Source organism: Chamaea fasciata, unplaced genomic scaffold, assembly GCF_029207755.1.
Source record: "Chamaea fasciata isolate MVZ Bird 193981 ecotype frontalis unplaced genomic scaffold, bChaFas1.0.hap1 SCAF_7, whole genome shotgun sequence".
Taxonomy (NCBI): Eukaryota; Metazoa; Chordata; class Aves; order Passeriformes; family Sylviidae; genus Chamaea; species Chamaea fasciata.
In genome coordinates this window covers 57,437,816-57,452,420 of record NW_027094092.1, presented here as the reverse complement: position 1 = coordinate 57,452,420, position 14,605 = coordinate 57,437,816, and the positions used below count along the sequence as shown (strand labels likewise).

The following is a 14,605-nucleotide window of genomic DNA, read 5'->3' as shown; positions in this document are numbered from 1 at the left end:
GAGTCAGAGACCTGGCTTTGCAACCTGCCTGTGCCACCCACCGCCTGCATCGCCCCGGGCACATCACATCACCTCGCTTCCCTCCTCCCTCCTCCCAGCCTGCTTTTATTTCTGAGCACTGCAAGCGCCTCAGGGGAGGGGCTGCGTTTCCAGCCGCAGGCAGTGTAAGAGATACCGCGAACACCGAATTCGCTGCCTGTCAGCCTGCAGACTTGGGAGAGAAAATGATGCGGTGTAACACTCTGGGAGTCCTTTTCATAACGTAAGGTCCATCGCAAAGCACTTTGGCTGCCACAACAAAGCTTATCGATCAGCCTCGAGTGTTCCAAATTGTGTCTTTCTGCCTGAGAAGCAGCAGGATGAAGAATTAAAGCACTTACACAGGAGAATATTGTACATGAGTTATTGAGTAAGCATCAGCACTGCTCCAGGGCTGCTCCGTTCCTCTGGACTGCGTGCAACTTCTGAACATTTTATCTCTTTCCTTCAGCTTTTCAGGCGAGTGCCAGCTTCTGTAGCATATAAACTAGGTGCTATTTTTATTGAATCTGGCTTTAATGCTGTAGTTTTTTCACACGTGTGTTGGTTTTTTATTGTTGGTCTCATTCCTGAACTTTCTGGCACCTCTAAGTGTGAAATCGGTTATGTGCACATTGCTTGGCAGATGAATTCCTATTTCTGGGAATCATTTTCCTTCTAAAATGTATTTTTATATTAAAAATGTGATCTATATGCATATACTAGCCCAAGATTCCAGTCCAGAGATTTCTGCAGCCAGAGATCGCCGCAACAGGGGATGCAGCCTGGAAGGAGACCTCTGCTTTCCAAGCTGTGAGTATTCATATTAAAGCCTTGTTTTACTGACCCAACCTCTGCCTCTTGGAGCAGCAAAATCCCCTTCTGATCTGGCACCAGGGAAAAATCAAGACAAATATAGAGGATAATAAACGCTGTCTTCCAGCATTGTCTCCCTTCCCAGCGTGTCTCCCTGCTAGATCAAGAGAAACCCCCCATCTCCCCGAGCCTTCCTACTATCAGCTCCATCCCAGCTACTGCCTTGGCAGCCCCCCTTCCTCCCTCCAGCATCCCCAGGCCCTGTGTGAAAGGCAGGGGCTCTCAGGGAGCCAGAAGGGTCCTGTCCCCCCCTTTCTCCATCTGTACACAGGCTGCCAGGGAAGAAGGAACCGTGGCTGTGTGTGGTTTACTCGCCCAGGGTGACCTGGAATACATCTGCGAAGCCCTCCAAAGTAGCAGGAATGCGCTCCGTTAGGACATGATTCATCCTGCATACCGCATGGGTGGCTGCTCGGGGAGAATTTGGACATTTGCATACGCTGCTGAGACCTTCCGCTTCCCTCTTGCTTTCAAACCCCTGCACTTCATCCAGAGCGAGGGGGCTGCACAGCCAGAATTCCCTTCCCGGGGGAATGGCTGGAGCCAGCCCAGCAGCGGTGGTCCTGGAGCTCCTTCCCCTGTCTGCATCGTGAGGCACCAACGAGAGAAACTACTCCCAGCCAGGTTGAAGGATGGCTTTTAGGTTTTACAAAACCATCCCTTAATGACTCCCCTGCAGGGAACGGATGAGTGATTGGGAGCTTGCCCCAGTACACTTTAGTTCTTGATGTCCTTTATCTTCCAGAGAACATCCTCTGCTAAGCCTGAACACAGACTTTACCTGAATGCAAGTAAGATTTTTGCTGCAAGCAGAGCTGGGACAGAGCTGCTGCCCGGGGATCAGGTTGGAATTCTCTATCTGCAGGGCAGGAAAACACCATTCCAGACCTGGCGCTCAGGCAGAATCAAGGCACGGCAAGGGGAAGCACCAGGAACAGGACTGAGCCAAGAACGCTGCTTCTGGGAAGGAAACAGGAATTGGGCAACGAGGGAATTGGCTCTGCCTTTGGGCTGCTCCCGGGTAACTGGATTTACTTTGGCAGCTGTAGAGTCTCATCAGCCTCAAGCAGAGAAGGGAGATGCTCTCCCCGGGCTGGGAGGTGACTTTGTCCTCTCCCTGTGCTTTGCCACTGAGCTGCGAGGAGCCAGCAGGACTCGGCATGAATGGGAAAGGTGGAGGAATGGTGAAAAGCACCAAGGTAATGTCTTACTGAGTAAGAAAATCATAATTATCATGTTTCCAACTGTATCTATTAAAGAAAAAAAATATCTCTGACCTCACCTTGCTTCCTATGGCCTAAACACATTTCAAGGGGATGGAAGGGTGTTTTCCTGCTGGCGTGTGCAGGCTGTTATTTATCTCTAAAATGTATATATAACTTCAGTGAGGGAAACTATTTCACCTGCACAGGTTAGTCCATTTGGATTTACTGTCGTTCATTTTGGCATCAAAATCATAACCAGGCAATCCTGGTGCTTGGAACACAGATCAGAAGTAATATGGTAATGTGTTAAAATCCTTTAATATCAAGGGAACATAACATTTCAAGCTGTTCTCAAAAGGCTGCCAAAACCAAGTCTGACACTATGTGAAACATTTTAAAGAAAAATTTCAACAAACAGGAATTTGGAAAATAGGAGTACACCTACCCCCAAAAAGCCCCTGACATAGAAAGCATGCCAGTGTCATGGGAACTACAAGTAAATACTGACTAGTCCTAACCAGCAGGTGGAAATAGATTTTAATAGTATCTAACTAATTATGGTATAAATTCGGTTTGAGACACAAATAGGTTCAATATGAGGTATGAGATTTATGTTTTTTAATTTAGTAGTTTAGAATTCCAACAAAACCCCCTCAAGTCAACAGAAAGTTTCATTCTTGCTTAAACAGGGTTAAGATCAAACCCCTGGCATGCACAGGCGTTCCTAGTTGCCATCACCTTTCATGATGAGCCATTAGAAGCCAAGTTTCTACTTCAGATTGCTTTTCTAACTCAAAATTCAAAGCCCTCACATGACATCCAAACAGAAATATTTACACAAGATGTGTATAAATATAAAGTTTATTCAGTATAGTGTTTAGAAAAATAAGTTCACATCATCTCAGAATACAAATAAAACACTTAATTGTCCAGGCACAAACCCCTATTACAGTACAACAAACATACATACTTTAGATCTCTTTGGTTGGGTAATTAAGCACAGATATGTTTGATGATACACTCTGGGGCAGCATCACCTAACAGTGCAGTAAAGTCTTCTTGATTATTCCCTCCTCTAACGCGTTACATTCCGCTTAAATTTAATATTTGTTGTAAGGCACAATAAAACCCATATTGGAGAAAAAAACTGGTTAGTTCTGGACAAACAGTACATGCAGCAAAAGAACGAATATCCTCTGAATGTGAATCCTGAAAGCCAGAAGATTCACCCCCTCCTTGAGTTCAGAAATTTAAGAAGCAAGTTTTAAATTATATGAAACATACAACTAAGGTATAAAATATCCTTCAAGATAATAACTGCTAGGAGATACAGGAAGACTTCAGGCATCCTTGCTTTTAAAAATAGCATTATTTTTGTTTTCATAATTACAAAATTACTATTCTTTTTGATGATTTGACATTCTTCTCTACCTCAAGGACTGGGCAGTTCATGTCCCCAGAGCCCTGCACACATATTTCACATGATACTGGAGGGATGCACCCTCTTGTTCATCTGCCCTTGCTAAGAAAAGTGCACAGACACTGGATGCACATGAAAAGCTCCTGTGCACACAGGGCCGAATTCCACCCTGATTCATTTAACTGAAAATCGTTACTGAGGTGATTTTGCATGATTTGAAGTCAGAACCTGTCCATTATTGTCATCAATCTAAGACTGAGAGTAGTAATGGCAGTTCCGGCCTCACTTCTGGGTGGAGTCACTTTCTGAATGAGTCTTCCTGAATCCACAGGTAGGGGAAAGCAGTAAATGGGAAGAGGTATATGCTTTGATAAGACTGTTTGGTTCTACCCAAGTGTCAGCCTTGCGCTCTGGTTTGTGCTGCCACTGTGTACTGGGCCAAATCCGTCCCTGACCTAACAGCAGTGAAATGAATGGACCATATTCCCAGCTGGCATGAAAGGACATTAAAGTCAATAGAAACGTGCTAGTTTAGCCCAGCTGAGGACCTGGCCAGTAGATGTCTGTGATTTACATTGCTGAAATGTCCTTGCAGGTAAGACCACAGGGATAATGCTGCAAATAGTCCACGCAGAGCATTCAATTCAACGTGTTTCTGGTTTTCCGCAAAACTCTGGGTAAAACAGAGGCAGCTTCTTTAATCGAAAGTAGTAAAGAAGAGAGGGGTTTTTAACATTGCTTTGTAAGAATTTGATTGAACTTTAGGCATATTTTTCAAAGTTGAGCCTGGGACTAGTAAAGCAGTAGAATTTGGCAATGTTTTCTGTAAGATTTCCAGTGGACCTAGAAGTTACAAACATATGTGAAGTTGAAATGATCCTTTATTCTCATCCATAACAGAGAGAAGGGAAGAGAAGAAATGTGTATGCCAGGTAGACATACCTTCCACTTAAACAACAGAATGTGATAATAAGGGCTGTCTGTGGGGCTTGGACACTCACTGCCTTCCCATGTGTGGGAGACCAGCATCCAAATCCCTTAAACACCACAAAAAAAATCCTTGGTTTGGGAATCAATGGAGCAATGCCTCTTTTACAGCAGCTAAAGATCTGGCCCTGGACACTTTTTGGGGCTTTGAGTACTGTCTACTGAGAGCAGTGAGCCTGCTTGCCTGAGGGCCACAAAATAAAAACTTACCCTTGTAAGGAATAAAACTACTTATTTAAATTTCTATTTTAAACACACTGTACCGTGCAATGAGTCTTTATATTGTGCATATGTACCCGCAGAAAACATGAGGTTGTAACTACGTTATCTGGAGGGAATGACACTTATTTTCAATGGGAGAAAGAAAGAAAGAAAGAAAGAGTAAAAGATAATAAGAAGTTACTTGATATCTGGAAGACTAGAATAGATTAATCTTACTTTGTCCCAAAACACTGCTTTTATGTACATCCTCCACTCCTACTGAAGAGTGGGAAGTCTCCTATTAGAAGTACCAGACACTCCAAGAAATGTGCCACTGTAACAACATACACAGTTTTTCACATCAACTGTGCAGAAAAGGCATGGAATTCAGAGCCTCAGTAACACAACGAATGCAAAGAAGGAAAAATTAAAAATAAAGTAACAGGTACTGTTGTAACACCACGGTCTCTTCAGTTATGAGAGATGATCACACCAACAACTGCTCTGAAATATTCCCTAGCTTGCTTCCAAACATAGTCTGAGCTTCACAGACCAAATGTTAATCTACCATCAACTCCTTCAGAGCCAAGTACACATTCTCCATTAAAATGACAGCGATACAGGGTATTCCTAATTTTCCAAATGGCTGAATGATTTCATGCAAAGCATATACAGCTACAGCTACTGTCATCACCATCTTAGTTACATGGGTGAAGAAGAGGTGGGAAACAGATTGCTCATGCTGGGGCCCAGCAAACAGATAAACAAGCAGAGTGGTTAGAACTCGGGACTATCCGATTCCCTGCTCACGCGGAACTCCCGGGAACGGCAGGGAAAGTTGTGCCAGGGGAACATACAGCTCCATGTCCTGCTTGCGATAATCTCTGCTCTAAAGAGCTTGCCTCAAACACCCTGCTTGCCTGGGAGCACGTGGGGACAGCCAACTGCTGCTGATGGGCTGCTCCAGCCCGCAGAGCGTCAGCGACTCCGTACAGCTGCAAGTGCTCCCCTTGCACACTTGTTCTTCCCTTCCCTTGCATTTTTCTCTGCAGCTCTGGAGACTCTGGCTCACCGTGTGGACTCCAGTGCTCACCAATAGAGCTCAGCCTCATGGTTCCAGAGAAAACCTTGCAAAATACGCAACACTGTGCAAAACTACAGGGAGAATGCCGATGCCGTGCTCATGGCACACGGAAAAACCTTCATTCCCCAAAAGCTTTCCATGGAACCAGTTAAAACCAAGACAAACACACTGGGATATGCCACCTCAACTGTCTTTCCTTCCCATTTTTTTTTTTTTTTTGTCCTTTACCAGTGATCTTTTTTTGTCCTGAGCCTGATTCAGAGCCCACAGAAGCTTATGAAAACATTTCCCATTGCCTTCCAAAGGCTTCGGACCAGGCCCCTGATGAGGATGAACACATGCTTTAGTTACTGTATATATTCACATTAGGATAAAATACAACAAAACCAAACCCACGAGGATTTTTTTTTTTTTGTACATCTGAATTCTTCTTATTATTTTAAAGCTTAAAGGATGTGCTTTTCCATGCTACAAAAAGTCCTCTGGAGGAAAGGTTAAGATCATCTGTTCCACCTGCCCAGAGCCCACCTGCTCCTGCTGTCCCCAGGGAGAAAGGTGTGGACACCCATCCTCAGCCAGGCAGGGCTGCTGCAGTCCCCACCATCATCCCCCAGGCTGCTTCTCCTGGGAGGATATAAATAAATACACACTCAACTGCACTCCTGGATGGGGGCCTTGCTCGACCAGCAGCTGAAGCCCTCCCACACGGGCTGTTTGGCCAATGGGCCCGTGTAAACATGGGGTTCCCTTCCTTGCCTTGCACATCCAACCTTCCCTGCTCATCTGCCTGAGGTTGGAGCCAAGAGCTTCCCCTCAGCACAGCCCTGTGGTCCTTGTGCAGACCCCTCCTGTTGTGCTGACGTGGTGCAGAAGGACTCACGCTCGGCTCTCTGCACTGCCAGGAAACGTCACGATGTCCAAAAATCACCCACCATGTCCAAAAGACTCTTAAACCTCTTCTTACTCGTGCAAGCAGGGGCACCCAAATCAGCTGGGTCTACTTGCAGAAGTAAGGCATCAGGATTTGGCCCTGAGGACGGATATCCGCAAATCAGTGTTTTTATTCCTCCTGCCACTGTGCTTTAGTAACAAAGATAAGGCCACTAGGAAGAAAGGCACGTGGAATTCTGTAAAAAATACACAAAAGGGTTCAACTAATTCGCAAATTACTAACAAAACAAACAAAAAAAACCCCTGAACACAAAGACAGAGGGGGTAGAAACAGTGACCTCCTGGGTTTGTGAGACTGGGAATTAATTTTCTAGTTTCAGTGTGATTAACATTTTACTTTTACAGTCTATTGCTTGGAAAAAAAAAAAAAACTACAAAAAAGTAAAACCTTGTCAGAAATAACTACGCTTACTTCCTGCTCAAACAATAAAATAAATTAAAAAGCCAGAAAATGTTTTCCTTTCCAATGCATTGTGTCTAAAGTGAAAGGGAACATAAACCATAAATAAAATCCATTGTACTAATTAAAAAAAAAAGTCTCCTTTATAAGAACTGAAACAATATTTACATTCATACTGGATAGAAAGCTTCTGAATTGCATAATTAAGAGTTTCAAACGATGCCTTTTCTGGTGCACTGACAAAATGCTAGCTGTAGCATTTAGAAACCTGTACATGATTGATGTGAGATTTTTGGTTTGAATGCAAGTCTGCCGGAAATAAAGCAAACATACCAGTAACAATATTATGATTTTGTTGTTTCTTAACCTCAAACAACATAAAAGTAGCCGGAGAGGTATCGTCTGAAGTTCCTTAGAAATCTCTCAATGCCCATGGACTGGAAGTAAACAGAAAAAAAAATGTCTGCATTGTTTCTACCATTTTGGAGTGAGATTTTTGTTTTCTGTCTGAAGCTAGGAGTGTATACTTACTGTTAAAGAGTATGTTGTACTATGGAGAGTCAAGTTAAATTTTCAGGGTAGTATCTGGTAGCCAAACCTGTACCCATTCCTCAGTACTTGCCCTGGCCATTTTCTTTCTCCTTTAATCTGCTTAAAAGAGAATACTGCATGCAAACCAAGCGTGGCAACCTAATTCCGTTGTCGGAGATTCCTCTGTACATTGATTCAGACCACTTAAATGTTCTTCTGGTTTCTTTAAATGAAAAAAACCCCACCAAACAAAAAAACCCACGAACACCTCACTAGGTGTTTGTTAGGGGCTCAACAGGAGACTTATCTATTAAAACAGAAAGCAAGAAAAGAAAGAAGTTACAAGTCTTGCATAACTTCATCCATCTGAACCGTCTGCAGTTTGGCAAGTTCTTTTTTGTCCGTTTCCAGTTCTTCACAGACTGTGTCAACCATGTTACTCATAACATACTTAGATTTGGAATCCAGCATCATTAAACTGCTAGTTGACTTACTCTCAGAATTAGGTAAGAAATTCTCTTTGACATCAGGCACGGCTTGAAGAACCAACCTGTGCTCTCTGCCAAAATCCTGGTGCACTTGTGCAGGGGGGTGGCTGACACGGTCTCCGCTCGTCGAAACAATTTCTCCCAGCACGGGCTGTGCTGTGGAAATGGACAACAGATCCTGACTGGTGATGAGGGGACAGTTCTGAAGGGTTGCATAGTTAGTGTTGCTGATGGATATCACCGTAGAGGTACTGGTCACGGGTGAAGACATGGACTGGCTCTCCGAGATACCAGAGCTCAGTTCTGCAGCATTTAGAAGAGTTGGTGGTGTGAGGGAAAAATTATGTGAGGGCGTTACATTCACTAACGAGGAGGCCAGGGACTGGAGTCCTGCACTGGATAGATTTTCAGAAGACATGTTGACGTTCAGTTGTGCGTTCTGACTGACTGGCATCAACTGAGAAAACACCAGGCTTCTTTCCAGTCCTTCTTGCTTGACAGATCCTACTGCCTGGCCTGAATTGGGAACTGTATAAACCACTGCACTCGGAGCAAGGGGGCTGAAGAAAACCTTTCCTTGCTGCACGGTTGAAGAGTCAGTTGTAAAAGTTCCTCCATCAGATGTGCTGGGATTTACTGTAACATTACCTAGGGAAAGGGAAGCAAAAGAAAAGAAAACAGAGATTACAGCTGGCAGAGAGTTATGCAGTCTTGGTCTTTTTTTATCTTTGCAGTATACACATACACTAATATTTCATGCAACACTGAAAAGCAATTTTTGTTTCAGGAGAGAGAAAACTCAGTATAAAGAAATCAATGCTGTTAATAAAAGTTGCTTCTAGAAAGCAAAAAAAAAAAGTTTCTGGTATATTAGATTAGGTATCTTTCAGACCCTCATTAAGGGGCAAACAGTCCCCAGCCATGTGACTAAAATGAATGTGCTTTGGCCTTCACTAGCTGCCACCACTCCATTTCTAAGAATAGAAGCATGAAAAGCTATTAAAGATAGTTCAGTGACAGACTACAGCTTGTGTGTGGGAACTGGAGACACGTCACATGAAATCCACTACTGCTGGGCAGAACCTGCCCGAGTCAACCTGCACAGAAAACACGAAAAACCTGTAATTTCTATCAGTCTGACTAGGCAATACTCAAGCACTCAGCTCTATTCCCTTTCACCTTGCTTTATGATGTTTTTCTAAAATCCTAATCCTACCACATTCACCATGGTGTGAAGTCACCCAGCACTGCCTGCCCTTGCTGAAAGCCATGGTGCTGCTCGTGTGATGTTGTGAGCCAAAGCAAGAAGAGGTGGCCAGAGATGACCTGAAGTTGTTTATACTGGACGTGGCCATGTCACTTGTCATTAGGGTAATTCCTAAAATAAGAAATACTGGCTATGGGGCTGAGTCCCACTTGGAATACCTCTCTTTCTCAAAAGCAGTTTAATTATAAGAGGCTACAGTTGGACACAGCTGAATATTTTAGAACAGCACCAAAGATGAATTTCTCACATGGAAACTATTTTAGTTCCCTATTAATTTCAGTTAATCAGTGACCATTTTTTGGAAGAAGTTATGCATACGGGTAAACTAGAATAATAAAGCCACGTAACTTGAAGTTACCTGTCAGTATTATTTACTGGCTTACTTGAAATAGCCTGCAGCATGCTTCACTTGGAATAGGCAGCCAGCTATTCATCCAAGAAAACCAGAACTTTCCTCCGCACCAAAGATATGGTGGATCACTCTCCAGTGGGCAGTCAGTATTTTTAACAATGGGGAAAATGGTCAGAGAAGAGCTTATTATGAATCTTAGGACTTTCAAATACAATAGTCCTACAAGACTTAAAAGGACAGAACTTTCTTTCTCACCTTTGCTGGCTGTTAGTTTATGCCTTGGAGCATGTGGATTAAGTGGCTTTAGTAATTACAGGTGGCATTCAGACTAAATGTCTTCTCTCCTTAATCTTGGTTAAACTATGTGCCAGTAACTTTCAGTGCTTGTGAGTGACACATTTTAGGACCTTATAATTGTGCACCCATTTGAAATGTGGTTGCACAGCTCCAGTGTTCCTCCCTGTGCTTCAGCAAGGACAATTCACACCCTATACACATGAAATTCAAAGAAGCACAGGAGCACAATTTGACTTTCATTACAGTATTCACAGCTCCTGCAACTAGAGAGAATCATCCCAGTTCAATCATTTTCATAACCAAAGATAAGGTGGCCAATGAGTACCAAAGATGTTCAACTGTGTTTTTTAACTGACCTGCTTCAAAAAAAGGGATCCAGAACTAGGTTTGTGCTCCCTGAGATTCTTCCTGGCCAGCTGCAAGATTCAGACTTTGGTATGTTAAGACCAACTCTAAAGCAAACTTGGGGAGGAGCCTGCACACTTGGCACATGAACCTGTGATGACATATTTCCCTTGGACCGAGGGCAGTTTTATCCAAAGAGCCTCACATTTTATATCTACGAGCTAGTGCTTACTTCTATTGTTTCCCTCAAGTTTAATCTTTCTTAATTATGGAACAGAAAATGTACAAGCAACTGCTCGGTCTTGTTGTGTCTACAGTAATTCAAAATGTATTTTTGTGAAATGCCTTCATTAAGAAAACAAAAAACCAAAACAACCACCACAAGAACAACAACGGTAACAATTTCCAGCTGACATAATTTTCATTTTTATGAATCTTCTCATTAAAAGAATTCAGTGGCAAATGGGGAATATTTTGAGTTACTGAAACACATAAAATTTACAGATATTTGTGAAGACTCGTATCACAGACTTCTGTGAACAGCATGAGATGAAAGGGGTGTAAATTACTAGACCTCCTTCCATGCTCTTAACAGAGGAGCTCAGCCTCACCTAACAGTCAGCCCACCAGCATAACCCACTATAAAGGGAGGCAAACGGTATTATTTGATGTTCTGTGCGTGGCCATGGCTGAGATACAATGTTGGTACCTTGGAAGAAAAAGACCACAGCTTCTAAACTGCTAAGTGTGCCTGATTCCAACTTTTCCTCATACCTCTTACTGCAAAAGGCAAAGCTTTTACCTTGTGAAGCTGCCACAGAAACTGGAGGCAGCTGCAGAGAAGAAAAACCAATGCTTCCGTTCAGCAGCTGGCCATTTGTTCCTGAATTGGGGATCTGGACAATGCCATACTGGTTTATTTGGACAGGAGCAGTAAAAGTAACTACGGAGCCTCCATCCTGGGAAGCAGCAGTTTCTACGCCTTCCCTTTTCACCTCTGAGCTCGGTATCAATCCTGGGAAAGTGACTGGGATGTTGCTAGGGCTGAAGGCTGCTGTGGCATTGGGGACCGAAGCCTGAAGGAGTTTGAAGTCTTTAACATCTTCTGACGACGATGACGACAGTATGTCAGTGATGGACACCCCGTTGCTCACAACACTGGACGCGGTTTTGGGCGAGTTTAAGGTAACAGTCTGCGAAGTGCCCACGCTGAGTCCATTGAGTATGACGCTGTTGGGTCCCTGAAGAAACGAGCTACCATTGAGGAAGACAGGAGAGGTACTGGCAGGCATGAGGTTGCCATTCAACAAGACACCAGACGAGCTCAAGGCTATTTTAGTGTTTCCAAGCTGCTGCATGTAGACAGGCTCCATGTGGCCGGGGAGGCTGAGGCTGGTTACGCCGTCGGATGAGCTGGAGAGTGGATGGGGAGATAAATCCTCACGCCCCTTACTGGATTCATCTTCTGTGCTAGGGTTGCCATCTGACTCGCTATGGGAAAAGATGGAGAGATGACATTGCATTACCACGGCGTGCCAGGATCTCTACACCAAGGGGGACTCCTTGCTTTAACACAACCATGTGAGAGTTTCCACGAACAATTTTTTTTTCTCTGTTTTGCCTTTACAAGGCACTTTAAATGAATATTCAAGCCAAGAGAAGAGGTTTCTTAGAATAGAACACATCAAACCAAACACTCGCCAAAGGAGAAACTTAACAGACTGGGTTATGGAGTTGTAAATAAATTCCTCCACCCCGGCGACCGAAGGGGGCTGCCTGGGCCCCCCTCCGCCGGCCCGGGGTGTCCACACGTGTGAGACCCGCCGCGGCCATTTGGCAAAGCGCTGGGAGGTGAGGCAAGGCCGGGAAGCGCCGCCGGACCCTCCGGGCTCAGCGTGCCGCCCCCGCTCCGGGGGAAGGGGGAGACTCCGGCCCGCGCTGCCCCCGGTGCCGGCGGAGGCACCTCCGGCCGTGCCCGGCGGCCGGGGGGAGGGACGGAGGGATGGGGGGGGCGGCCTTTGTGCCTCCGCCCGGGGCTGCGCCGGGTTTTTTCGCTGACTGGTCCGCCCTCGGCTGCATTTTTCGGTCGCTCTCCTCTCCCTCCCCCTCGCCCTTTGATGTGTCCCGCGGAGAGGGGCCGCGGCGGCACAATCGCGCCCTTGGTTGAGAAATGCCTTGGGGCCCCCTCCGCCGGCCGCTTTCCCTCCTTCTCTCCCCGCTCCCTTCCTCCCCCCCCCCCCCTCCTCCCCGCGCTTTCTCCCCCCTTCCCGTCCCTTCCCGGAGGAAGGCGGGGGGCGGGAGCGGGGAGGTCACCTCCACCTGCCCGCGCCCCCACCGCGGGGCGGGGGGAGCCGAGCCCGAGCCGCGGGAGGAGCGGGGCCGGGGCCGCTCTCCCGCCCCGCGGCGCGGCCGGGAGCCCCGGGAACCGGCCCCGCTCCCCCGCTGAAACCCGAGCCCGGCCCGCTCCCGAGTCAGGTTTCAAAACAGAGGGAGCGCCGGGACCCCGCGCGTCCTCCGGCCGTCAATGATTAACTCTGTCAGGCGCGACAATTGAATAAAAACAAGGAGCGGGGGGAACAAACACCCCCGTCCCGTCCCCTCCCGGGAGTCCGCCCCGCGGCTCCCCCGTGCCGGGAGCTCCCCCGGGAGCGCGGGGCGGCGGGTCCGGGAAGTTTCCCCGCGCCGCCTCGCACGCCCGGGCCGGGTGGGTGTGTTGGGAACGAGGGAGCGGGGAGGAGGAAGGAGGGGAGGACGAGGCGCACCGAAGGTAAGCGCCATGTTTGCAAGGGAAGAAAGAGCCGGGAGAGGGAAAGGCAGGCGGGAGAGGGGGCGGGGAGGAAAAGTTTTCCCTCACCTTTTGGACTGCGTCTCGGAAGGGTTGCGGTCCCGCTGCCTGCGGTTCTTGAACCAGTTGCTGACCTGCGTCAGGGACAGCCCAGTGATCTTGGCCAGGTTGCGCTTCTCGGCGGGCGAGGGGTATCGGTTCTGCTTGTAGAGCTCCTTCAGCGCGTTGCGGGACTTCTCCTTGAAGCAGTAGACCGTCTCCTCGCCGTCCCAGATGGTCCTGGGCAGGGGGTATTTCCTCCGCAACCTGTACTTGTCCACCGCTCCCAAGGGTCTGCCCCGGGCTCGCTCCGCCTCGGTGTAGCGAGCCTTGTACCAGAGCTCCTGCAGCAGCGGGTGGTTGGAAGAGTCGAAGTTGTGGCTCTCCAGGATGCTGTAGAGCTCGGCGTAGATGCCCTGGTGAAAAGCCACCAGCGCCCGGGCTTTCATCAGGCTCTCGTTGCCACGTAGCAGATCGCTCGGGGGCAAAGACCACAGGAACCTGGCCAGGCGGTCCAGGTTCCCACCTTGCTGCAGCGCCTCGCACACGCAGGCGACGTGGTCCGGCGAGAAAGCCAGGGGGGTCTGCGAGGAGGAGGAGGAGGAAGAGGAAGAAGACGAGGGAGAGGAGGCAGCGTGGTGATTCCTGGCCAGGAGTTCCGTATGGAGCAGTACCTGTTCCGCGGCTCCCTCCTCGCCGGTTGCGGCGGAGCCTGCATGCTCCATGGGGAACGGGGCAGCGGCGGGAGGGGGCGGCGGCGCGGGCCCGTCGGGGGCTTCGGAGAGCATTTCCATCACATTTTCCTCCTTGATCTCTACCGCGATCACGATGTCGTCCGTGGCGGGGGAGGCAGAAGACATGTTTCGGTTTGTTTTCCTTTTTCTTTTTTTTCTTTTTTTTTTTTGGTGAGGGTTTTTTTTTTTTTCTTCCTCCCTCCCCCCCCCCCCCGAGTTCCCTTCTCCTCCTCTCCCCCCTTCCTATCTCTCTCCTCCTCCTGCTCTAGCCGATCAGGTTTCCCCCGGCCCCGCAGTGACCATCCGGGATCGCTGCTGTATCCCGGCCGCGCTCCGCCGCTCCCCCCGCCGCGACTCCCGCACCCGCCGCAAGACTATGTGGCCCCGCCCACCTCTGCCCTGGCCGCGCCCGCCCATTGGCTGCGCCGCGCCGGGAGGGCGGGGCGACGGCGTCTCCATGGCAACCGTCAATCAAGCGGCCGCGCTCCTCTCTCCGCTCCCCCCCCTTCCCATCTCCACCTGGAGCCCCCGGGAAGCGGCGGCTCCGTCACCTGCGGCTCTCCCTGCCAGGGGAAGGGTTAAAACGCTCCTAGTGCTGTCGCTGCTGGGGGTGAGGGAGTTTTGT

The 14,605-nt window shown here is 47.8% G+C and overlaps 1 protein-coding gene across 1 annotated transcript; it reads right to left on the bottom strand.

Annotated features, from left to right (window-relative positions):
* Positions 1–2,942: 2,942 nt before the first annotated feature.
* On the bottom strand, positions 2,943–14,323 carry SIX4 (SIX homeobox 4). The gene is made up of 3 exons (XM_066189015.1): positions 13,277–14,323; positions 11,225–11,913; positions 2,943–8,809 (listed from the first exon to the last, which is right to left on the bottom strand). Exons 1-3 carry the CDS (start codon positions 14,104–14,106, stop codon positions 8,013–8,015), a joined length of 2,316 nt encoding a protein of 771 aa, XP_066045112.1. The 5' UTR covers positions 14,107–14,323; the 3' UTR covers positions 2,943–8,012.
* Positions 14,324–14,605: the final 282 nt, after the last annotated feature.

Coding starts and splice junctions, on each gene's coding strand:
- SIX4 (XM_066189015.1), bottom strand. CDS start 14,106: ATGTCTTCTGCCTCCCCCGCCACGGACGACATCGTGATCGCGGTAGAG. Junction 11,914..13,276: donor TCCGAGACGCAGTCCAAAAG/GTGAGGGAAAAC, acceptor CTTTTCCCATAG/CGAGTCAGATGGCAACCCTA. Junction 8,810..11,224: donor TTCTGTGGCAGCTTCACAAG/GTAAAAGCTTTG, acceptor CCCTTTCCCTAG/GTAATGTTACAGTAAATCCC.